Source organism: Peromyscus californicus, unplaced genomic scaffold (genome assembly GCF_007827085.1).
Source record: "Peromyscus californicus insignis strain IS unplaced genomic scaffold, ASM782708v3 Scaffold_7__1_contigs__length_154581171, whole genome shotgun sequence".
NCBI classification, from domain to species: domain Eukaryota; kingdom Metazoa; phylum Chordata; class Mammalia; order Rodentia; family Cricetidae; genus Peromyscus; species Peromyscus californicus.
This window is the reverse complement of record NW_026294595.1, coordinates 9382866-9406633: the sequence shown is the minus strand read 5'-3', so window position 1 is coordinate 9406633 and position 23768 is coordinate 9382866. Positions and strand designations below refer to the sequence as shown.

The 23768-nt window shown below is 51.8% G+C and overlaps 2 protein-coding genes across 6 annotated transcripts in view; one reads left to right on the top strand and one right to left on the bottom strand.

The window, feature by feature from the left end:
• The window catches only part of Sptan1 (spectrin alpha, non-erythrocytic 1), a 65668-nt gene extending 62039 nt beyond the window's left edge, over window positions 1-3629 (top strand). For 3 of the 5 annotated variants that reach the window (XM_052725642.1, XM_052725643.1, XM_052725641.1), the window contains 7 exons: window positions 776-838; window positions 1797-1851; window positions 2169-2365; window positions 2493-2546; window positions 2625-2771; window positions 2844-2991; window positions 3169-3629. In XM_052725642.1, the coding sequence (XP_052581602.1) occupies window positions 776-838; window positions 1797-1851; window positions 2169-2365; window positions 2493-2546; window positions 2625-2771; window positions 2844-2991; window positions 3169-3294 (790 nt within the window). In that variant the 3' untranslated portion in view covers window positions 3295-3629. The remainder of the gene's footprint in view (window positions 1-775; window positions 839-1796; window positions 1852-2168; window positions 2366-2492; window positions 2547-2624; window positions 2772-2843; window positions 2992-3168) is intronic. The other 2 variants (XM_052725645.1, XM_052725644.1) reach the window with 1 other exon arrangement.
• Window positions 3625-21865, bottom strand: Dync2i2 (dynein 2 intermediate chain 2). Its single transcript, XM_052725646.1, is given in 10 exon segments — window positions 3625-3956; window positions 4107-4264; window positions 4473-4705; window positions 4803-4970; window positions 5310-5419; window positions 5914-6071; window positions 6694-6743; window positions 6745-6804; window positions 10860-11108; window positions 21665-21865. Coding segments are annotated over 10 exon segments (1611 nt in total). The 5' UTR covers window positions 21851-21865; the 3' UTR covers window positions 3625-3717.
• Window positions 21866-23768: the final 1903 nt, after the last annotated feature.

Here is a 23768-nt window from a genome sequence, read left to right as displayed (position 1 = left end):
GAAGCCAGAGTCAAAAGTCTAAAGCTAGAGCCCCTGTCCATGCCTGTTCGCCAGGATTAGATGAAACTTCCCTTTTGGCCTGTTTTCCCATTGTGACCAGAAGGATTCGCATTGAGCCCCAGTAGTCTGGGCATATGAGGCTGGATGGCTGTGATAGGAGCTTGGGCTGAGTTCAGTTGAGGGAAGCTCTGCAGCCCCCTTAGGGCTGAGGTGACCCTATCTTCCCCTGGGGAGGGTAACCAGAATTGTTCACCCTAGCAAAAGGTAGAATGTCCAATGTTATAATGTGGTGTGGAGACAGGGCTTGGAGGAGTCCCCGGGAGGAGCAGGGCTATCTCCCAGTCCCAGAAGGAGCCTGTACCCAGGCCATCTCCCTGTCCATTCTTGCCAGGCCAAGCCAGACTAAGGCTTAACTAGAGCCCGTGGGGTTCTGCAGAGGGAAAGTCAGGCATGTGAGGCTAGTGACCACAGAAATCTGCCCACACCAGTCAGGTTGTAAGAGGCTTTGCAAGGCGGGAAGGATTCAGCATCTGGCCTGAGCCCCACAGGCCTCCCCACGCTATGCTGTCTGCTGCTCTGGGTCTTGTGTCTGTGCAGTGCCATGCTTCCTCACCTGTGGCTCCTCCCAAGCCTTGTCCCACCTGGCCCAATGCCCCTGAGCTACCCATGGTTCCCACCCGATGCCAGGCTGCCAGCTTGTGGCACATGTCTGTCTCGATATGCTTTTGCCTCGCCTTCCTTTGGTATATTCATTTGGTTTCTTTTCTTTGAATAGCATAGCATATCGTCGGGTCATTCGTGTCTATCAGTATGAAGTTGGGGATGATCTGTCTGGAAGGTTCTTCTCCTCTTATTTCTCTTCTTCCCTCACTGTGGTTTTACCAATGCACTCTGGACTCCCAGGCGGCTCTGCTTCTAACCCATACCCTAGCCACTTGGGAGGAGGGTCTGTCCCCCTCCGATGCACTGGCCCTGCCTCCTGCCCCAGTCCCTGGGGCTCCCTTTTCCTGGGGGATGGGGTGTGCCTGTGAGTCTCAACTGCTGGGGTAGGAGGAAGCCTGGTGCCTTGCCTTGCTAAAGCACTTTGAACCTGGGTAGGTTTTAGAGTTCTTCCTGGCTCACTGAAGCTACAAGGGTAGACTGGGATAGACATGGGTGCAGAGGAGACGGGGCTTTGTGCACTGTGTGAACTTGTCCCTGCACGTGACCCTGCTCGTTTGATGTCTTTGTTCACTGGGAACCTTCTTTGTGCTCACACTTACATCTTGGAGAGAAGCAGGCTCCTCAGAAAATGGTCTTCAAAAGGAGGCCAAATCCAGAGTTCTAGCACAGCTGTCCTCAGCTGGAACCAGCCTGCAGCACACCCACGTAGCTATTTTATTGGCCATGCTGTCTCTTAGAATGTGGCTTTTCCCTCAGTAGCTATCCTAAGGGGAACTAAAGTAAGGCTAAGGGGACCGTCAGTCTCTTGACTGTCCTTCCAGCCCCAAGGGCTCCTGATGTTGGGTTCTTGGCCTCCTGTTGGTGCAGAAAAGGGGCTCTCAGGCCTGAAGCTGCTCTGTTCCCATGGGGAACAAATCTAGTTCCTGAGTGATCTTTTAAGAGCTGAGAAGCCCCTGGCCCATGTGTCTCTAAAAAGAAATGGGACCTGCCCTTTCCCAGGCCTGTTAGAAGGGGTGCCCAACACCAGGTGGGTTGTTTCCTCAGGCTGTGGGCACTTTGTACCAGGAGGAAGAGTTAAATGTGGGCACTGGTGTGCTGCATTGGCGCCCTGCTCACTGTGCTTCTGTGTTTAGGTCCTGCATGGTGGAAGAGTCAGGAACTCTGGAATCTCAGCTTGAAGCTACCAAAGTGAGTGCCCAAAGGGCTTTGGCCACCACAGAGACCCCCAGCCCGGCAGCCACTCGGCCTGAAGCTGCCCATGCTGTTTTTCCCCCTTGACTTCAACAGCCTTTGGGCTTCTTTTGGAGACAGTCTCTGCCAGCTGCTGTAACTGAACTCCATTGAAGAGGCCAAGAGGCCTCATGTACACACTGCATCCTGACTGGCACCTCTGCAGTTGTGTCAGGAAGATTTTTTCCTTCCCCATCCCTACCCCTTCCCACTCTTCCTTTCCTCGGCTGGGTTCTGGGGGTCCCTGTCTCACGCTGTTTTGTCCCCCCTGGCAGCGCAAGCACCAGGAGATTCGAGCCATGAGAAGTCAGCTGAAGAAAATTGAGGACCTGGGGGCCGCCATGGAGGAAGCCCTCATTCTGGACAACAAGTACACTGAGCACAGCACTGTGGGCCTGGCCCAGCAGTGGGACCAGCTGGACCAGCTGGGCATGCGCATGCAGCACAACCTGGAGCAGCAGATCCAGGCCAGGTACCAGGGTGGGGGGCCCAGCAGGGGCCAGCCCAGAGTGCCACTGTCTTCACGGCACTGGCACAGGAGGGGAGAACACGCCACTTGTGCACGGAAGGCCTGCTCCCTATCTCTGTCCTTCTCCCAGGAACACAACAGGAGTGACCGAGGAGGCCCTCAAGGAATTCAGCATGATGTTCAAGTGAGTGTGGCCCAGGGACCTTGGCTGAGGGTGGATGGGAGGCAGGGACCGTGTGCTGAGCTGGCCCCTGTGCTACAGGCACTTTGACAAGGACAAGTCTGGCCGGCTGAACCATCAGGAATTCAAATCCTGTCTTCGCTCCCTGGGCTACGACCTGCCAATGGTGGAGGAAGGAGAGCCCGACCCCGAGTTTGAGGCAATCCTGGACACTGTTGATCCCAACAGGTAAGCTGAAGGGACAGTGGACACAGTTTCAGCCTCCCTCTGCCCTCCTTGCTTACTGTACTGCCTCCATAGGGATGGCCATGTCTCCCTGCAAGAATACATGGCTTTCATGATCAGCCGCGAAACGGAGAATGTCAAGTCCAGTGAAGAGATTGAGAGCGCTTTCCGGGCCCTCAGCTCTGAGGGCAAGCCTTACGTGACCAAGGAGGAGCTCTACCAGGTAGGACCTTGGGAAGGGCCCGAGATCCTGGGCACAACTGAAGCTGAAGGGCCCCCCCCCCCCCCCACACACACACACACACACACACACAGTCAGAAGCCTGTCTGCTGGCAGACCTGGCCTTCCCTGTGGGCACGTGTGGTCATGGTTGAGCTGACTGCACCACTGTTCCTCCAGAACCTGACCCGGGAACAAGCCGACTATTGCGTCTCCCACATGAAGCCCTATGTGGATGGCAAAGGCCGTGAACTCCCCACCGCCTTCGACTACGTCGAGTTCACCCGCTCCCTCTTTGTGAATTGATCCATGGCTCCCCGTAGGTGAGCCTGACCCACACTGCTTGCCTTGTGTCCCCTGCTGCATGTCACTTCCTAATATCCAAACAGTGTTACTTTCCAGTGTAGCCATAGGCCTGCTTAGCTTGGGGTAAGACTTCGTAGAAAACGGTGCTTCAGTAAACTGCTTACAGTCCAATCACAATCACCAGGTTGCTGTGGGACCCAAACCCTTGTTTGAGCCAGCTGCCCTCATTCCCACTTAAAATCAAAGCAGCTGGCTCATCTTGTTCTCTCTTCCTCCCTTCCCCGATTCTGTTTTCATGTAAAAGACAAATAAAGGACTCAGTTCTCCCCCTAAAAGCCTTTGTTCCTCTTTATCCGGCTTAGTTAGCACACAGCCAAGTCCCTTCCTGGAGGGATACCCCACCCCTGCTGCTCCTTGTGGCCCTCAGGTAGCTACTTCGGCTTCCAGTTGGTCCAGGTCCTCCGTTTCCCTGGGCCCTTGTTCTGTGAAGGCTGTACTCAGCTGCCACACCTTTACCATGCCCTTGGCATCACCAGCAGCCAGGAGCTGAGTCTGCTGGCTGTTGAACTCCAGACAGTAGACAGGACTTCCATCTTGGGTTTGTGTTATGGAAACTGTGGGTTTCTGGGAGCTTTTCTGGAGGTCAAACAGTTGTACATCACCTGCAGGGAGAAAGGTTCAGAAACTAGGAACCGCAGCTGGGAGAGGCTGTGGCATGCACTTTTCCCGTGTGCCCTGCGGTGGGCGCCAGTGGCCTGGATAAAAGCCGTCCTCATCCCATGACTTATACAGGCTGTGTGGCTCTTGCCCACCTTCCCCAGAAGCAGCAGCAAACACCAAGGGCCGCACAGGGGACCAGCGCACGGCAAACAGGTACTTGTGAGAGAGCTGCAGGGAGGTGAGAGGCTGGGCCTGCAGCATGGAGTACAGGTGGACGTGGCCGTCGGTCCCGGCACTCAGGAAGAGATTCCTAGACAGTGCAGAGAGAGAAGCACCTCCTGGGCTGTCTGCCTGTGGAAAATTCCCTTGGCCTCCACGTCTGAGATGAGTTGTTAAGAAAGGAGTCGGGCCCCAGGACCCACCACCATCCAAGTCCAAAGAACCAGAATGCTGGTGTTGAAAAACTCTGGGCAGGGTAGCCTTCCCTGTGCCTGAGCAGTGAGCCCAGGCTGCCCTACCTGTGGAAGGGGGAACAGCTCACAGAGTACACGGGGCCACCATGAGGAAAGAACGTGAACTGCACGGGGGCCCTGAGGGGCACAGAGCTGGCCGTCCGAGTGAGCGCAGCTGCCTCTGCCGCCAGGGAACACTTGAGGGGGAAGCCACCTTCTGTGCCCAGAACGAAAAGGCTGGAGTCGAAGCTGGAGAAGGCCACTGATGTCACCCCCACCTCAGTCTCTCCACGGGGTGGCTGTGGAAAAACGGCAGTGACCGTAAACAGCCAGTGGGCAGAGGGAAGAGCACAGACAGGTGCCCACAGCCCACTGTCCTTGGGCCCATGTCCTTACCTTCTTGAGTTTGGTGCTCCTCGGCAGCTGCTGCACGGCCAGAGCAAAGCCCTTGGAGAGCCGCAGCTGGCCCGCCCCGCTGCCCCTCCAGAGCAGCACCCTCCCATCCGTGGCCGCACTCAGCACCTGGAAGCGGTGGCTGTGCCGGGGTTCAGGCAACCACAGCACCTGAGATCACAAAGCATGGGGCAGGGGAGAGGGGACCATTCCCAGTGTCGCCTCCCCCCAGCTGTCCCTCAGAGCCAGGGGCGGCACAGGCTTCTCAAGTCCTTCCTCCAGGCCACCGTGCCAGCACCCAGGAAGGCTGGCGCAGGCCACCTGTGCAGGAAGGAGGCTGGAGAAAAGCCCTGTGCCCTAGAGAGCAACCAGGGGGAGAGCTGGCTCAGACTGGTACTCCAAGAATGCCCAGGCAGCTGTCCAACCACCAACTCCCTGAAGCAGCTGATGCCATCACCCCCCTCCAAGGGTGTGGAAGTGACCTCCTGCTCCCCCCATCAGCCTCCTGACCTGATACACAGGGTCTGTGTGGGTGTCGTCAGTCAGACCTGTGCGCCACAGCAGTGGGTCCTCGGGTCGGCCCATGTCCCACACCAGCACTTCACCGCTATACAGCCCCCCTGGGAGGGTAAGCAGGGTCTGGGCATCGGCTCAGCCACACCCAGCAACTCCTCCATGCCATGTAGTCAGAACAAAGGCCTCTGCTGAGGATTTCCTGGGGCTCAAACTCAGTCCCTCCTTGCTGCACCTTGGGGGCCACTCCCCACAGAAAGCTGAGGCCCGTGCCCAGCACCCCACCCCTCCAGCAGGCACATCTGCTGTCAACACTGAGTAGACCACCTCTTTATCCAGCTTTTCTCATCCTGCTTCTTCAACAGCCAGACTCGGCCCCTTCCAAATGACTCCTTCCTCTAAGCTCCACCCGCTCACAGGTCCACAAGGGCAGATTATCCCCCAGCTACAGACAAGCCAGAGGGCCAGGGCAACCTCACTGACTCCCAAGTGGCCTGCCCTGGCCAGCAGCTGACAGGCCAGCCAAAGGCTTCCTGGTGCCTGTAGCTGGGTGGGAAGCAGAACCTTGGGAAGAGCGGAGGCTGGGAGGCTAGGCACTTACCTGCAATGTGTGAGGGCTGCGTGGGATGGAAGGCCAGGCACATGACACCACTAGACACCTCCACCACTACTGATGGCTGCTGGGGGTTCAGGCCTTGGCGGTCCAGGTTCCAGGTACACACATAAGACTTGAGCGTGCTCCAGTCCCCATCGTCTAGCCTGCATGAGGACATGCCTGAGTGACCTCCAGGGCTCCCAGCACTTCCTCCATCTCTGCCCCGCTAACCCCTGCAAAAATTAGCCTGTGCCCCCTTCATACCCAGACTGTACTATGGGTGTATGCACAGGTTCCTCTGTGGCACTCAAAAGAGCACAAGGCTCCCTAGAAAAGAGTTCCCAAGCCAGGCATGATGTCACTGCAGGTGTCCTGTCCGTACACCCCAGGTGGAACAGAAAATGCTAGTCACATGCGGACTCTGCCTTTGAGCTGGGCCATCAATAGCCCACTGTAAGCAGAGCACATTTGTAATTCCAGCACTGAGTCAAAGAGACCAATGCCATCCTAAGCTACATAGTGAGACCCTATGGTAGGGAAAAGGGTTCTCAGACCGCAAGTGTGTATCTCTGCATTGGTGGGACCACGGAGCATCCAGCAAGAGACACCAGAGTAGTGGCTGGTGGCCAACATGAGCGCACGGCCAGGTGGGAAGGTGGCCTTGAGGCATGGACTCTCAGCCCCTCCCTTGCTCTTTACCTAATCCTTTACCCTGAAGCTAATGAAACAGGTCCAAACAAGTCTTAGGATCTCCATTTTTTCCCAAACACCCCAGCTGTCACTCACCGACCATAAGCACAGGCCAGCACAGAGCCTGTGGAGTTCCAGGAAATGCCGGGTCACATGCAGACCTTGCCCTTGGGCTGGGGGGTAGACCAGGGTGTGCAGACAGGACACCTACAGAGACAGGACAATCCTAGCCCTAAGCACTAAAACCATCTAGTAAGTGGTTCTCAACCTGTGAGTCACGACCTTTTTGGGGGGTCAAATGACCTAAGACCATTGGAAAACACAAATATTTACATTACAATTCATATCGACAGTTATGAAGTAGTAACGAAACTAATCTTATGGTTGGGGGTCACCACACCATGAGGAACTCTATTAAAGGGTCACAGTACTAGGAAGGGTGAGAACCACTGGACTAGTAGGTAGTCTCAAGGCAGCATAGGAAATCACACCAAGCCTAGGCAGACTGAGGCCTACAGCTGCCCACACCCACTGGTCAGCCCGAAGGATGATGTAGACGACTCCAGGCATGGGGTTCATCATTACAACCCCAGCACTTGGGAGGCGGAGGCAGGAGGACTGCATGAGTTCTAGGCCAGCTTGAACTACAGAGTGAGTACCAGGCTGGCTCCCTAACAGGACCCTGTCTCCACATCGCCCCCACCCCCAAAGACAGAAAATAGCCTTCACCTGCCATCCGTGTAGTGCAGGCACTTCCAGAGCCTTGGAAGGTGCCTGAGAAGTGCAGTGGATGCAGGCTGCAAGCCAGGGTCTCAGGGCTCAGCACATGGGCAGCAGCTGCACACAGGACGACATTAAACTCCAGCGGCCTACACACCTAAGCAAGGCTAGCATGCCCATTTTATTATGGACACACTAGGAGGGGAGTCTCAATAGATAACCCAGGCTAGCCTCACACTCATGGCAATCCTGCTTCAGTTTCATGGTGCGAGGATTACAGATGTGGGCCAACATGTCTGGCTCCACACCCTGTCTCCCCAAATCTTGCAGTCTTGATTTGGAGTCTTTTTCCCAGCAGGTGGGAGAAGCAAAAGAGATGGTCACAGTCCCAACAGATGGGGGGGGGGGGGGTTGAAGTGGCGGGAAGGGGGGGGGGTAGGCCTTAGTAGCTGAGAACCAAAACTCAGGTGTAAAGCTCCACACCTCCCAATCTCATGATTGGCCCAAGGCAAGAGCCCAGTCCTGCAGACAAGCCTTCAGGAATACACGTCCACTGCCACTGATGCACACGGCTGTGAGAATGCTGACGGACCCCCAAAGGCCACACAGCAGCAGTCCCACTCATGACAGAGACCCAAGGAGTACGGCCCGCTAGTGTGGTGAGGCATGCCTGCAATGCCAATACCCAGGAGGCTGAGGAAGGTGGAGTGCCAAGACTTTGAGGCCAGCCTGGGCTATATAGGCAGGTGAATCTCTGAGTTCAAGGCCAGCCTGGTCTGCATGGTAAGTTCCAGACTAGCCAGAGCTACACAGTGAGACCCTGCTGTTCTTTGTTTTTGAAATAAAAAAGACACTCTGCCTTGGGGCAGCCCACTCCAATATGTTTTTGGAACATTTGCTTTGCTAAATAACTTCTGCTTAAGCTGTCAAAAATAAATAAGTAAACCAAAACACAAAGTAAAATGAGAGTAAAGCAAGGCACAGCCTCCAGAGACCTGGCCATCGTCAAGGCAGCCTGCCGGGCAAGCCGAGGATGCAAGCCAGTGAGTGCAGATGAGCCTGTCACGTGGCTGCCGATGAAGAGTCACCCACTGCAGAGATGCCTTCAAGAAAATGGTTAGGGACAAGGCCAAGGCAGGAGACTCCTGAGGAAAGCATGGGTCTGTCACATGCGGCTCCTTGACCTGGGACCTGCTGCCCTGAACTCCTTTACTTGGGGAAAATCATGAGCCTATATGCATTGTCACCTGGGCACTTTAAGTTATAAGATTAACACTTAGAGGCAAACTGTAACTGGTCATGGTGATGCACATCTCTGGAGATAGAAGTGGGGAATCTCTCCAAGTTCGAGATCAGCATGGTCCCTATAATGAGTTCTATGCCAGCCAGGGCTACACAGTGAAACCCTATCTCAAAAGGAAAAAAAATAAATAAACCATGGCTAAAGATTAAGCATATGTACTGCTCTTCCAGAGGACCTGAGTTCAATTCCCAGCAACTACATCAGGTAACCTAAAACAGCCTGTAACTCCGACTCTAAAAGATGACACCCTTTCTAACCTCCATGGGCACCATACTCTCACGTGCACATACCCACAGGCAGAGAGAGACAGACAGACAGACAGACAGACATCTGGACTGGAGAGATGGCTCAGTAATTGAGAGCAAACGCTGCTCTTCCAGAGAGTTCAATTCCCAGCAACCACATGGTGGCTCACAACCATCTGTAATGAGATCTGGTGCCCTCTTCTGGCAAACAGGCAGACAGAGAACTGTATACATAAAAATAAATAAATCTTAAAAAAAAAAAAAAAGCACACCCTACAGCCAGGTGGCACACATGGGTGACTGTCACACTCACAGGAGGAGTGGCAGCCTGGACTCTGAGCAATCTGAGCAAGAAACAAAACAAGGCTGGGTGGCGGCGGCGGCGGCGGCGGCGGCGGCGGCGGCGGCGGCATCAGTGGCAGTGCACACCTTTAATCCCAGCACTCACAGGGCAGAGGCAGGCAGATATCTGTGAGTTTGAGACAGCCTGGGCTACAAAGCACCTTCTAGGACAGCCAGAAAAGAAACAAAACAGTAAAGGCTTCTATGTCATCATGTAAACCTTTTTAAACGGCTCGGTTTCTTCTGAGGCAGAGTTCCCAGCCTCCTCAGTTCTGGGACAATAAATATGTACCACCATGGTGGGCAAGAAATGTTCTTGATTTTTATTTTCATTTGTTTACTTATTTATTTATTGGCTTTTCGAGACAGGGTTTCTCTGTGTAGTCCTGGCTGTCCTAGAACTAGCTCTGTAGACCAGGCTGGCCTCGAACTCACAGAGATCCGCCTGTCTCTGCCTCCCGAGTACTGGGATTAAAGGTGTGTACCACCACCGCCTGGCGTGTTCCTGATTTTTGATTCCTGGGTTCAATCCCTAACACTTCCTACCACCTCAGCACTTGGAGAGGCAGGAGTCAGAGTCAAGGTCATCCTCCAACACACAGATTAGATGAATGGATGGACGGACAGATGGACAGACAGACAAACAGACTGATAGCTGGCTACATCAGACCCTGTCCATAGATAGATAGACAGATAGATAGATAGATAGATAGATAGATAGATAGATAGATAGATAGACAGACAAGTAGATATATATGCATGTATGGCTGAGGTGGGGCTCAGTGGTAGAGTGTGCACTCAGCATGCACAAGGCCCTGGTTTCAATGTGTAGAACCAAAATGAAAGATCACAGCCTGGCGGTGGCGCACACCTTTAGTCCCAACTCTCTGGAGTCAGAGGCAGGTGGATCTCTGTGAGTTCGAGGCCAGCCTGGTCTACAGAGTAAGTTCTAGGACAGCCAGGGCTGTTACACAAAGAAACCCTGTTTTCAAAACCTTGAGGGGTTGGGGATTTAGCTCAGTAGTAGAGCACTTGCCTAGCAAGCACAAGGCCCTGGGTTCGGTCCTCAGCTCTGAAAGAAAAAAAAAAAAAAAACTTGAAAAACCCAAATCTCTCAATTGTTACACTGAGAACAGAGCTGGGAGAAGTGAGGTAACCTGAGGCCACTATAAACAAGGAGACCAACCCCATCGTTTAGTCACACTTGACACTTCAGCTGTCACCCAGCTGCACACCCAGGTCCACTGGGGACAGCTTGCAACTGTGCCTGGGAAGCAGAATGTCAAGACATGCTGGTGCCTTTAGCACACAGTCCAGGGGTCAGGTTCCAGCTCAGGTAATTCAGAGCTGTGCAGCCCCCAGGCAAGCCTCTCCAAGCCTCATCTATGAAGAGAAGATAACAGTAATCCAGTTGACCTGAGGAGAGACCCCAGCAGCTCGTCCCCTAGGGTGGTACCTAGTGGCAGGCTGCCCTGGGGCAAACCCCACACCTCTTCAGCCACTTGCTTTCATTATGGTCACAGGCTTCCCCTCTCCTCCCCACACCCTCTGTACCTGGTGTACTGGCTGTGCTGTCACTGGGTGGAGCAAAAGGAAGAAGATCTAAAGAGGCCTTGGGGCCTCAGGGCCGGCACCACCCAGAGCAGCCTTACCGTCTGCTGCGGCTCTGTCCAGTTCACCTCGTAGCCATCGAAGGCGTGGCTCTGCCAGTTGCTGTTCAGCTCCCGGATGACCATGACCTCCACCCTCCGGAGAAAGGCTGCGAGCCTGAGAGTGTCGTGCTGGGAAACAGGCACCATGGCCACCGGCTCAGGGGCCTCTGTCTGCACCTGGGCGTCGGCATGTGTCTGGGCCTGGGCAGACGCCTCTGCTGTGGCAATGCTGGCTGTCTGGCAACTTTTCTGAAAGGAGATTAAAACCAGGGTCAGGGGCCAATGAAATGACTCCATGGGTAAAGACACTTGCTGCCAAGTTCAGTGACCTGGGTTTGATTCCCAGAACCCACACAGTGGAAAGAGAGAACCGGAGAACCGACTCCTGAAAGTTGCCCTCAGACTTGCACGAATATCGGCACAAACACACACACAAAATTACTTTTAAAAAACAGTTGGGGGAGGGGGGTTTCCTAGAGAGATGGCTCAGTGGTTGAGAGCACATACTGCATGCTGAATGTGGTGGTGCACATCTTTAATCCCAGCACTGGGGAGGCTGAGGCAGACTGATCTCTGTGAGTTCGAATCCAGACTGGTCTACTGCCCAAGGCTGTTCTCTGTTGCTACACTGACTAACCAACTTGAGGAGAAAAGGGTTTATTTACAGTTAAAACTCCATCACTGTCTTAGGGTTTCTATTGCTGTGAAGAGACACCAGGACCATGACAACTCTTAAAGAAAACGTTTAGTTGAGGGGGCTGGCTTACAGTTTCAGAGGTTCAGTCAATTATCACCATGGCAGGGAGCATGGAGGCAGGCGTGTAGGCAGAGGTGGTGCTGGAGCTGAGTGCTACATCTTGCAGGCAACAGGAAATCAACTGACTCACTGGGTGGTATCCTGAGTATATGAAACCTGGAAGCCCACTCCCACAGTGACAGTGGGCCACACCCACTCCAACTAAGCCACACCCACTCCAACTAAGCCACACCCCTAACAGTGCCACTCCCTATGAGATTATGGGGTTATGGGATTATGGGGGCCAATTACATTCAAACTACCACAACCATCAAAGGAAGTCAAGGCAGGAAAACTTAAGGTAGGAACCTGGAGACAGGAACTTAAGTAGAGGCCACAGAAGAATCTAGTCACTTATCTTCTACAAGCCAGGACCACCTGTGAGAGTGGTACCACCCACGGTGGCTGGGCCCTCCCATAACAATCTTTAATCAAGAAAATGCCCCACAGACATGCCTGCAGACCAATGTGACGCAGGCATTTCAGCAACTGATGTTCCCTCCTCGCAGACGACGCTACATTGTCAAGTTAACAAAACAACAAAAACTAACCAGAACAGGTCCCTTTCTCTCAGACAGGCATCCGTGACAAGTCAGTGGGCAGAAGGCAACCGCTACTCCTATGACGCTCCCGCGACCTCTGCACAGGCCCCATCCCTACTTCAGTGGGCATGGGGACAGGCAAAAGACCAAAGGTGTGGCCACCTTTATCACCTTGTCTTTACCAAGAGGCTCGTGGGAGTGAGGCCCAGACCACTGCCCCCACCAAAGCTCTGCACACGAAGCCCCTCCAGGACCACAAGGCCCTGGGACCTGGTGCAATGCCTCTCCCAGCGACAAGGGACATGGGCAGCCAGCTGTCTGTTTTATCAACTCCACACCTGCCCCAAACTCCCAGTTGGCAAACAGGGCGACCCTCCAGCACAGGCCTCCCTTACCATTTCCACATGGCCAGCACTTCACCCAGTGTTTGGGGAGCAGATGTAAACACGCCCTGACCTGCTACTACCTGCCAGACAGCGGGAAAGACCACAGGCAGGACCCTTGGTGCCAAGCACATAAATGGAGAACACAAATCAAAACAGAAGGCCCCAGTACAACAGTGCTTGGCTCTGGCAGAGGCCTGAGGGGGTCAGCTCGACAGCTAGGCTCACGGGACACGGAGAAGGCCTTGCCAGCCCCTTCAGACTCAAGTATAAGGGAAAATCAGGAGCCCGTGTGGAGGCTGCTGGAACCAGTCCAGGGAGCCCAAGCAAAGCCTCAGGTAGAGGCTGGAGCCAAGCAACCCTGGCAGCTCCTACCTGTGGTCTCAGAGCTTGCAAGGCTCCTCTGGCCTCCACACATGTACATAAGCTTGCACACACATGGCCACAAAATAATAATGATGGTGGATTCCAGTTCTGCCTCTCAGAATCAGCTGCATGTTCCATGGGGAGGTCTTGAGACACACTACAAGGAGTCTGCCATGAGCTGGTTTGGGTCGGTGTCTGCTACTTATAGTCAGGATTGACCAGCACAGGGGCTGGGGACAGGTGTCTGGGCACGCAGCACATTCTAAAGCAGTGGTTCTAACACTGTGGGTCACAACCCCTTTGGGGATGCAGGTCAGATATTTACATTATGATTCATAACAGCAGCAAAATTACAGTTACGAAGTAGCAATGAAAATAATGTTATGGTTGGGGGTCAGCACAACGTGAGAACTACTATTATAGGGTCACAGCGTTAGGAAAGTTGAGAACCACTGCTCTAAAGATCTCGGGGCTGGCTCGACTATCACTAGTTAATCACTCCTGGAAGTTGGCTTGACAGAGTAAATGTCCTGATGGTTCAGGGAAACAGCCTCATACCTTGCCTGGACAGCACTCAGGGCAGACCATGAGGGCATCAGCTCCTCCACGGCCTCCGACAGCCTGACCACAGGCAAGTCAAGCGATTCTAGCCCTAGAGCAAGGTGGGAAAGTCAATGACATCAACACAGGTGGACAAAGCCAAAGCTTCCAGCTGAAAACATCTGGTCAGCCTGGTGTGGTGGTGCAACCCCGTAATTCCAGGATGCAGGAGACAGAAGCTGAGGCAGAGGCAGAAAGAGCTCTGTGAGTTCCAGGCCAACCTGGTCTGCGTAGCAAGCTCCAGGACATCCAGGGCTACCCTGTCTAAAAAACAAAAAAAGATGCCACCTAAACCGACACAAAGACAGTGGAGGTTTGAAAGAAAATGACCCCCAGAGGGAAGGGGCACTACTGGGAGGTGTGGCCTTGTTGGAGGAAGTGGGTCACTGTGGGGGTGGACTTTGCAGCCTCATATCTGCTCAATCCACACCCTGTGAGACAGTTCACTTCCTGCTGCCTCTGAATCAGATGTAGAGTTCCACAGGCGCCTTCCCAGCCGCCATGCTCCCTGCCATGAAGATGATGGGCTAGGCCTCTGAAACTGGAAGCCACCACCTCAATTAAATGTTTTCATGAGAGTTACTGAGGTCCTAGTTTCTCTTCACAGCAATAAAAATCCTAAGACAATCACTCACACCTGCAATCCTACCATGTGGCACATGGAGGCAGGGGGTTCGAAAGTTCATCCTTGGCTACATGGCAAGTATAAACCAGCCCGGGAAGCATGAGACTTAATTTAAAATTTTTTGTTTGTGCTGGGCAGTGGTGGCACATACCTTTAATCTCAGCACCTGGCAGGCAGAGGCAGTCAGATCTCTCTTAATTTGAGGCCAGCATGGGCTACAGAGTGAGTCCCAGGACAATCAGGGCTACACAGAGAAACCCTGTCTCTCTTTTTTTTGTTTGTTTTTCCAGACAGGGTTTCTCTTTGTAACAGCCCTGGCTGTCCTGGAACTCACTTTGTCATCTAGTAGACCAGGCTGGGCTTGAACTCACAGTGTGTGCCACTGCTGCCTGGCATACTTATTTTTGTGGTCCTGAGATGAAGCCCAGGGCCACGCACTCAGCCCCTTCACCCTCTTTTCTGATCCCATCTAAGCCCCTGGTCTTGACAATGTATAAGAGCCCACCAGAGAGCCTCGTGTGAACACCTGGTAGACACTCGCGGTGACGGCAGTACAGCAGGCCCCCACCTATCGACCCAGGGTGAAGGACACGCAGACCTCTAAGGGCACTCAGCAGCCGAGCCAGCAGCCAGATCCAGCCTCCCTTCCGGGCAGGAACTTGGTGTGTGTGTGTGTGTGTGTGTGTGTGTGTGTGTGTGTGTGTGTGTGTCTCGAGTATGTGCAGCCTCCTCCACTTCCAGGGGCTCAAACTCACCCTGTAACTGGAGATGACCTTGAACTTGGGAGCGCCCTGTTTTCCTGGGGTTACAGGTATGTTCCCACACCCAGCTTACTCAGTAGTGGGGATTAAATGCCCAGCTTCCTGCATACTAGACAAGGATTCTACCAGGTGACCCGAGTTTCCCAGGCTGAAACTCGGCTCTGAGTGCTTCTGCAGCACAGGGCTACTCAAAAGACCTGACCCCAGGAAGCGCCCTTCCTTGGCCAGGTTGGGAGCAGATCTGTGGTAACTGCTACGACTTCTGGTTAGTCAGTCTCTTCACACTGCCTTAAGGAGGGTCTAGAAACAAAAAAGCACCGCACACCTGTCATCCCAGCACTTAGGAGGTGGAGGCAGGAGGATTCTCATGAGTTTGAGATGAGCTTGAGCAACAGTGTCTCAAAGCAGAGAGGAGGGTTCCAGGCACAGTAGCATGCCTGTCATCCCAGCACTAAGGCAGTGGGACCAAGAGCATGCGCCACGGATTTACTTAAGGGCACAGGCTCCAGCAGGGGGCGCCATGTGCCATGAAACACAAGCCAAGCCCCAGCCGGCCAGGGGAGGAGACCCCAGAAGCTCACTCAGGTGGCAGAAGTCCACCCCACAGTCCATGGGATGGAAAGATAAAAACTGCTCACTCATACTTCCTGGGTTCCTGTAGGAGGTAGGAAAGCACACAGGGCCCTTTCCTCCCTCCTCCCTCCCTCAAGGAGCTAGCTCAGTGTCCACTAAGGAGAAAAAAGTCCTGGAGCTGCCAGCCTGCACCTAAATGGAACTGAACGCACACTTTAAAAGAACAAGGTGGGGCCGGGCGGTGGTGGCGCACGCCTTTAATCCCAGCACTCGGGAGGCAGAGCCAGGCGGATCTCTGTGAGTTCGAGGCCAGCCTGGACTACCAAGTGAGTTCCAGGAAAGGCGCAAAGCTACACAGAGAAACCCTGTCTCGAAAAACCAAAAAAAAAAAAAAAAAAAAGAACAAGGTGGGGCCGCGTGGTGGTGGTGGTGGTGGTGGTGGTGGTGGCCCACGCCTTTAATCCCAGCACTTGGGAGGCAGAGGCAGGTGGATCTGAGTTTGATGCCAGCCTGGTCTACACAGAGTAACAATGTCTTGAAAAATAAAAAACAAGGAAACAAACAAAAGGAGCAGGGTGGGGACCAGCAAAATGGCGACAGGTAAAGGTGCTCCCCACGGGGCCTGACTGCCTGGACCTACATAATGGAAGGAGAGAACTGACTCCCACAGTCCTACAGTCCTGTGACCTCCACATGTGAGCTGTGGTGTTTACACTAGTATCACCCACCCCCGCCCCACACACACACAATGTAAAAATAAACACACAAAATGAAAATAAAAGATCATAATGGAGTAGCCAGCTAACCCAGGAGTTTGGGACAGCCTGGGCAAAATACCAAGATCTAGTCTCAAAAACATGTTACATGTGTTTTTTAAAGACTTATTTACATATGCATATGTGTTTTGCCTGTATGCATGTATGTGCATAGTGTCCAGGAGCCAGGAGGCAACAGTTGCCTTGGAGCTAGAGTCCAGGTCTGCTGTGAGCTGCTGTGTGGACAGAGAGCAACAAGTGCTCCTAACCGCTGAGCCATAACCTCTCCGGTCCACTTGTTACGTGGTTTTTTTGTTGTTGTTAGTTTGGTTTGGTTTTTTTGTTTGGTTTGGTTTTATGAGATAGAGTCTATCTGTGTAGCCCTGGCTGTCTTGGAATTCACTCTGTAGACCAGGCTGGCCTGAACTCACAGAGATCCGTGTGCTAGGATTAAAGGCATGCATCACCACCACCCGGCTTACATATATATTTTACCACTATTCTTTTTTACATTTTTTTTTTTTTTTTTTTTTAGTTTTTCAAGACAGGGTTTCTCTGTGTAGCTTTGTGCCTTTCCTGGATCCTGGATCTTTCTCCATAGACCAGGCTGGCCTCAAACTCACAAAGATCCACCTGCCTCTGCCTCCTGAGTACTGGGATTAAAAATGTGCGCCACCACCAGGCTACAATATTTTGAAACAGAGCTCATATAGTCCAGGCTAACCTACAACTCTTCAGGTAGCCAAGGCTGGCCCTGAATACCTGACTCCACCCCACCATGAAACCAGACTACCACATCTGGCTACTAACCCACACTCTGATAAGACAGACCTCTGGTACTTTGACAGCAGGCTGAGCGAAGTAGTTATTAACTACTGATGGCTCAGCATTGCGATCCATAAAACCAGATTCCCAGGTCACACTACATACCTGCTGTCCAGGGTCACAGCAGGCTGCAGGCAATGTGCACATGTGTTAAACTCTCCAAGCATCCTGTCCCAGTGGCTCCAACTGCACGGGTACCTGCATTCTAAAGGCCACCAGGGTAGTAACACTGTGCTTTCACAGAAGCAATTGTACCTTCCAGAAGGACTCTAACACACGCCACTAGGGAACAAGGCCCAGCCCCTAAGAAGAGTATGCATTCCCAACCCAATCTCAAGCCAATGTCCAGAACCCTTCCTGCTCTAAACAGATTAGCCTATGTTGAGAAAAAAGCTGGTTTTGGTGGCATACATCTTTAGTACCAGGAGGGGGATCTCTGTGATGGCAAAGCCAGCCAGGACTAAAAAGTGAGTTCCAGGCCAGCCAAGTGTACATGGGAGACCCTGTCTCAAAAATAATAATAATAATAATAATGGTGCAGGAACCATTATGGTCTGCTCTTCCAGAGGAACCGAGTTCAATTCTCTGAACCCACACAAAAGCTCACAATCCTCTGCAACTCTAGGCCCAGAGGTACCTGGCGCCTTCTAATGGCCTCTAAGGGTACTACAGTCTCATGTGGTATATAAACACAACATCCATACACATGAAATAATTAAAAAATGTTTTAGCCGGGCGGTGGTAGCGCACTCCTTTTTTTTTTTTTAAGCTTTATTTATTTATTATGTACACAGAAGAGGGTGCCACATCTCATTACAGATGGTTGTGAGCCACCATGTGGGTGCTGGGAATTGAACTCAGGACCTCTGGAAGAATAGTCGGTGCTCTTAACCTCTGAGCCATCTCTCCAGCCCTTGAGAGGCAGAGCCAGATAGATCTCTGTGAGTTCGAGGCCAGCCTGGGCTACATAGTGAGTTCCAGGAAAGGCACAAAGCTACACACAGAAACCCTGTCTCGAAAAACCCAAAAAAAAAAAAAAAATTAAAGAACCAAAATTGGAGAAAAGACATTAATGCTTTCTTTTTAGTCCACTGCTAAAATGCAGACACATATTACCACATGCCCATGTTCAACTTCTCCAGAGGAATTTGCCAGAGTTAAAAGATACTTACAGGGCCAGACGGTGGTGGTGCACGCCTTTAATCCCAGTACTTGGGAGGCAGAGCCAGGCGGATCTTTTTGAGTTCGAGGCCAGCCTGGTCTACAGAGTGAGTTCCAGGAAAGGCACAAAGCTACACAGAGAAACCCTGTCTCGAAAACCGCCCCCCCAAAAAAATTTAAAGAACATTTAATTTCTTAAATGGAGATAAGACATTAACGCTTTCTTTTTAGTCCACTGCTAAAACGCAGACACGGATTACCACATGCCTGTGTTCAACTTCTCCAGAGGAATTTGCCAGAGTTAAAAGATACTTACAGCACTGACTGACACAGGCTTCCTGACAGGAAGGAAGGAAACATCTTTTTGTGTTTGTTTTGTTTTCAGACAGGGCTTCTCTGTGTAATCCTGGCTGTCCTACTATCCTGGAACTCACTCTGTAGAGCAGGTTGGCTCGAACTCAGAGACCCACCTACTAAAAGCATGCACCACCACCACCACCCGGCTGATTGGAAACATCTTAACAGTTGATTAAAAGGAAATGCAGAAATAAATTCAGTTTTTAAAAGTTCTTTAATTCTGGAATTACAAATGGTTGTGAGCAGCCGTGTGGAGGATGGGAATTGAGCCCAGGTCCTCTGGAAGAGCAGCCAGTGCTCTTTACCACTGAGTCAGCTCTCGAGCCCCAAAAGTAAGTTTCTAAATTACGTGCATGGACACATGAGAGAGAGAGACAGAGACAGAGACAGAGACAGAGACAGACAGACACATACCCAGGGCCAGCCAGACACAGAGTAGGACATACAGAATGAAAGAAAGGTTAAAAAACAAGTCTAGAGGCAAAATATAGATGAAAAAAACAGGTTAGTTTAAGTTATAAGAGCCAATGGGGCCGGGCAGTGGTGGCACACGCCTTTAATCCCAGCACTTGGAAGGCAGAGGCAGAGGCAGGTGGATCTCTATGAGTTCCAGGACAGCCTGGTCTACAGAGTGAGTTCCAGGACAGCCAGGACTGCACAGAGAAACCCTGTCTGGAAAAAAAAACAAAAACAAAAACAATAAAGAGTTAGTGGGACAAGCATAAGATAAGGCCAAGCATTCCTAACTAATATTAAGTCTCCATGTCTTTATTTGGGAGCTGGTTGGTAATCCAAAAGAAAGCCTGCTACACCCTGAAGCTGTAATACAGGCAGTTGTGAGTAGCTCAACCTGGGCGCTGGAAACCAAAGTCAGGTCTTCTGGAAGCGCAGAAAGCATTTCTTTTTGTTGCTGTTACTTATTTTTATGCATGTGGACGTTTTACCTAGCATGTATGTTTGTGTACCACACATGTGCCTGGTGCCTGCAGAAGCCAGAAGAGGGTGTCAGATCCTTGGAACTGGGGTTAGAATAGAAACATGTGGGTTCTGGGAGGCAAACCCAGGCCTCTGGAAAAACAGCCAGGACTCTTAACTGCCGAGCCATCTCTCCAGCCTGTTTATTGTTTTTGAGACAAGGTCTCACGGAGCCCGGGCTGGCTGCAAACCTGTGATTCCCTGCTTCCACTCTCCAAGTGCTAGAATTACAAGTGTATGCCACCACAAGCAGCTTTCCACTTTTCTGACAATCCAAATTGTTCACATAAACCACCAATACCTAGAGAAAAAGTTACTACTTTCTCCTGTGTCTTGCAACATCCTCACAGCTAATAAGGCAGGTAGGGGTGCTTGCAGCCAAGCCTAGACCCCTGAGTGTCATCCACAGGACCCACATGGTAGACAGAAACAACCAGCTCCTACTGTCTTCTGACTTTTCACAAGCACACACATGCCCATACACACTCTCCCAGAATCAGTAAATAAAATATAATCAAAAGTTCAAGAATCTCCTCCAGGAATCAGGAGACACACCCTCCAGGGTGCAGGCTTTCTCACTTCATGTAGCAGGGCTCTAAACTGCTATCTACAAGAAAACTAATGACACTCTGGTTTGCTCTAAGAGGAAAAAGAAATCCAACCTTGAATCTTCTAAACTCTAAATCCCCAGCAAGCAAGAGCTGTTGAGAGCATCTTTCAAGGTCAGTGTGCCAGTCCCAGGCTCTCTGCAGTGAACTGTGTACACACAGTTCAGTACACACTGACCTGGCCGAGCCCCTTGCTTTCCAGCGAAAGTGGTTTTTGTGTCCCAGGGCATGGAGAAGGCCTTGGAAGCCAGACCAGACCACAGCATGAGACTGACGGGCTCGAGACACCCATTGTCAAAAGCAAGGCAGCACAGACACCACTGGTACTGGGTAGGAGCCAGACTAGCTGCCCATTGCACAGCTTTCTGGGACACACTGCAGCAGACACTCCTGTAAGGAAGCTCATTTCACTCAGATGAAGAACCTGACTGAGTTCTCTGCAAGACCTTATTCCACCTGCCTCTACTTACCCTCTTTGATCTCACCTCAGACCACTCTCCCTTTTCCTCAAGTCTTCTCCAGCCCTTCCCAAGGCCTCAAACAAATGTGCTTTGACCCCAGTTCCACAGTCAGCCAGTGCTCCCTCTCCTGAGTCTCTTCTCAAATGCCATGTCTCAGTGAGACCCACTCTGCAACTCAACGGTCCAGTTCGGAACAGTTCCTCAGCCCCTGCCTGACATAATAATGTACTTACGACTTATATGAAGTTGTATCCCTTGTAATTGTCCCAAATAAACTCCAGGAGCAGCTATCTCCACGTCCTCAGCTGATGAGCCCCCAGTACCCCAACACTCAGATAGCATCAGGCCTCCCTGATCTCATTATTTGAATGGTTTTTGTTGGTTTGTTTTGTTTGTTTGTTTTTATTAAACCAGAACACTGTAGCAGGGCAGTGGTGGCACACGCCAGCACTCAGTAGGCAGAGACAGAGGCCAGCCTGGCCTACAGAATGAGTTCCAGGGCAGTCCGAGCTATACAGAGAAACCCAGACTCGAAAAACAAATAACTAGAAAACCGTTTTAGCTAGCCCTTAAGATGCAGTCTGACCTTTCCAAAAACCACTGTCAGTTTAAAATGCCTAACAACTACCATTCACGAAAACTCTTTCAAAACGTGGTGCTGGGCTGACGAGATGGCTCGGCAGGGGAAGGCACTTTGCCAAGCCTGACAACATGAGCTGGATTCCCAGGACCCACAACGTGAAGGAAAGAATAATTCGTGTCAAGTTATCTTCTGATCTCCACAGCCCCATACATTCACATAAATTAAATAAATGTCACTTAACAACAACAACAACGTGGAATCCTAAGAGTTTTGTTGTGCTTGTTTTTTGTTATTGTTGTTTTTCTCCTCGGAGACTGGGGAGAGTCTAACGTGAAAGCATCCTCGAGTTAGTTTTTGCATTAAAATAATGAAAACGCTACGCTGCGCCCCGGCCCTCCCGCCCGCGCCGCCCAGCGCGGGCCCCGCGCCCTCACCGTCTCCCCGTGGATGCCCTGGACGCCCCTCCACTGCGAGAGCACGGACGCCACGCCCAGGGTCTCGTCCTGCAGGGGAGCGGGCCTCCCGGGCCGCGCCGCGCCGCCAGCCCCGCCAGCAGCCAGCGTAGCAGCTTCAGCGCTTCCAACCCGCAGAAAAGGCCCGGGCGACGCGCGTGTTGCCATGGCGACAGCCCCGCCCGTTCGCGCCGGCGCCTTGAGACGTGACCGCCGCCGGCTTTGCCTCCATTAGCGGAAGTTCGACAAGAGGAAGTGAGGCTGACGGCGCCATTTTTGAACTGGTAACAGCATCGTCCTTAAGGCCGAGAAGGAAAATATGAAGATTCATATCAGCCAATACAACAAAAAGGCTGTGGTTTTTGGATTGTCCTATTCCTAGAGGCCATGTCTGGGTCTGGAACAGCTCTCCCAGGTATAAAGAAGTGAGGAAGTGAGGCGTGGGTTCCAGGTTCAAAGATGGCGCTGAGCGTCCCGCGCAGAGGCGAGGAGGGCCTGCCGCGGCCTACTGGGCCGAGCTGGTACGGAGACCAGGCTGGGTTGGAAGGAACCGAGTACTCCAGAACCAATTTCGCCGCTTGAGTCGGCAGCATTTTCAGTTTCTCCCTTAATGAAAAATATTCGTACACAGATCGAAAGTGGGGGTGAATGGGTGGAAGGCCCAAATGAGAAAGTTTACATAAAAATAAATAAATAAATAAAATTCTTGCTAAACTGAAATTAGAGACAAAAACAACCACTGGGGATGAAGTTGAGCTCAATGATAGATTGCCCCAGACTCAGTCAGTCCTCAACACACACACACAAAAGGGCACAACTACCAGTTAATGAGTACTGACAATGTGTCAAGCAAAGTGCCCAAAGACATATGAATGTTTATCTTATTAAATCCTCAACCTACAGAAGCAACTGCTTGCTTGCTTGTTAGTTGGTTGGTTCGTTTTTTTGAAGTGCTGGGGATGGAACCCAGGACTTCCTGCATACCCACCCCTATGCTCTACCCATGAACTACATCTACATCGCAGCTGTTATTACAGCGCCTCTTGACTGTACTGACAGATCTGTAACTGTCCTAAACCACCCAGTAAGATCCTGCAGGTTGCCGGGCGGTGGTGGCGCACGCCTTTAATCCCAGCACTCGGGAGGCAGAGCCAGGCGGATCTCTGTGAGTTCGAGGCCAGCCTGGTCTACAGAGTGAGATCCAGGAAAGGCGCAAAGCTACACAGAGAAACCCTGTCTCGAAAAACCAAAAAAAAAAAAAGATCCTGCAGGTGGCTTGCCTGATTGCCAAAACCAAGCCCTGAGCCTCTAGGCCTTAATCTGCTCCTTTAGTCCACTGGGCCCATTTCCTCTTTCCTCAGCCTGGGAAGCTTGCCCAAGTCTTTCCTTCTCAGTACACCACCCAGGGACAGGAACCTCCTCAGCAGCCAAGGCCAGGAGGGCCGATTAGATTAGCAACACTGGAAAGGGGGGGAAAATGCAATAGAAAAGTTCTTCTAAGACGTCCCTTCCTAAAGGGAGCCTCTTTGTAAGGCCCTCTTAACTCCAGAAAAAAATGCAAACATCACCAAGGAGTCTAGAAGTCACAATCAGGGCTCAAAGGTTAAGAGTACTGGTTGCTTGCTCTTCCACGAGGACCCAGGTTCAATTCCCAGCACCCACATTGCAGCTCACAACTGTCTGTAATTTCAGTTCCAGGGAGATCTCACACACTCTTCTGGCCTCTGAAGTCACTAGGCATGTACCTGGTGCACAGACATGCGTGCAGGCAAAACATCCATACATATAAAGTCAAATAATAAAATTTTAAAAAGTCAGGACAGTTAGTGGCAGTGCATGCCTTTAATCCCAGCACTCAGGAGACAGAAGCAGGCGGATCTCTGTGAGTTCAAGGCCAGCCTGGTCTACAAAATGAGTTCCAGGACAACCAGGACTACACAGGGAAACCCTTTTTTTTTGGGGGGGGGGTTGAGTTAGAGGGGAATCACACTCAACAAAAGCCCTGTGAGAGGTGTGTATCTATTTACTTATTTTTTTTTTTTTTTTGGTTTTTTTTTTTTTTGGTTTTTCGAGACAGGGTTTCTCT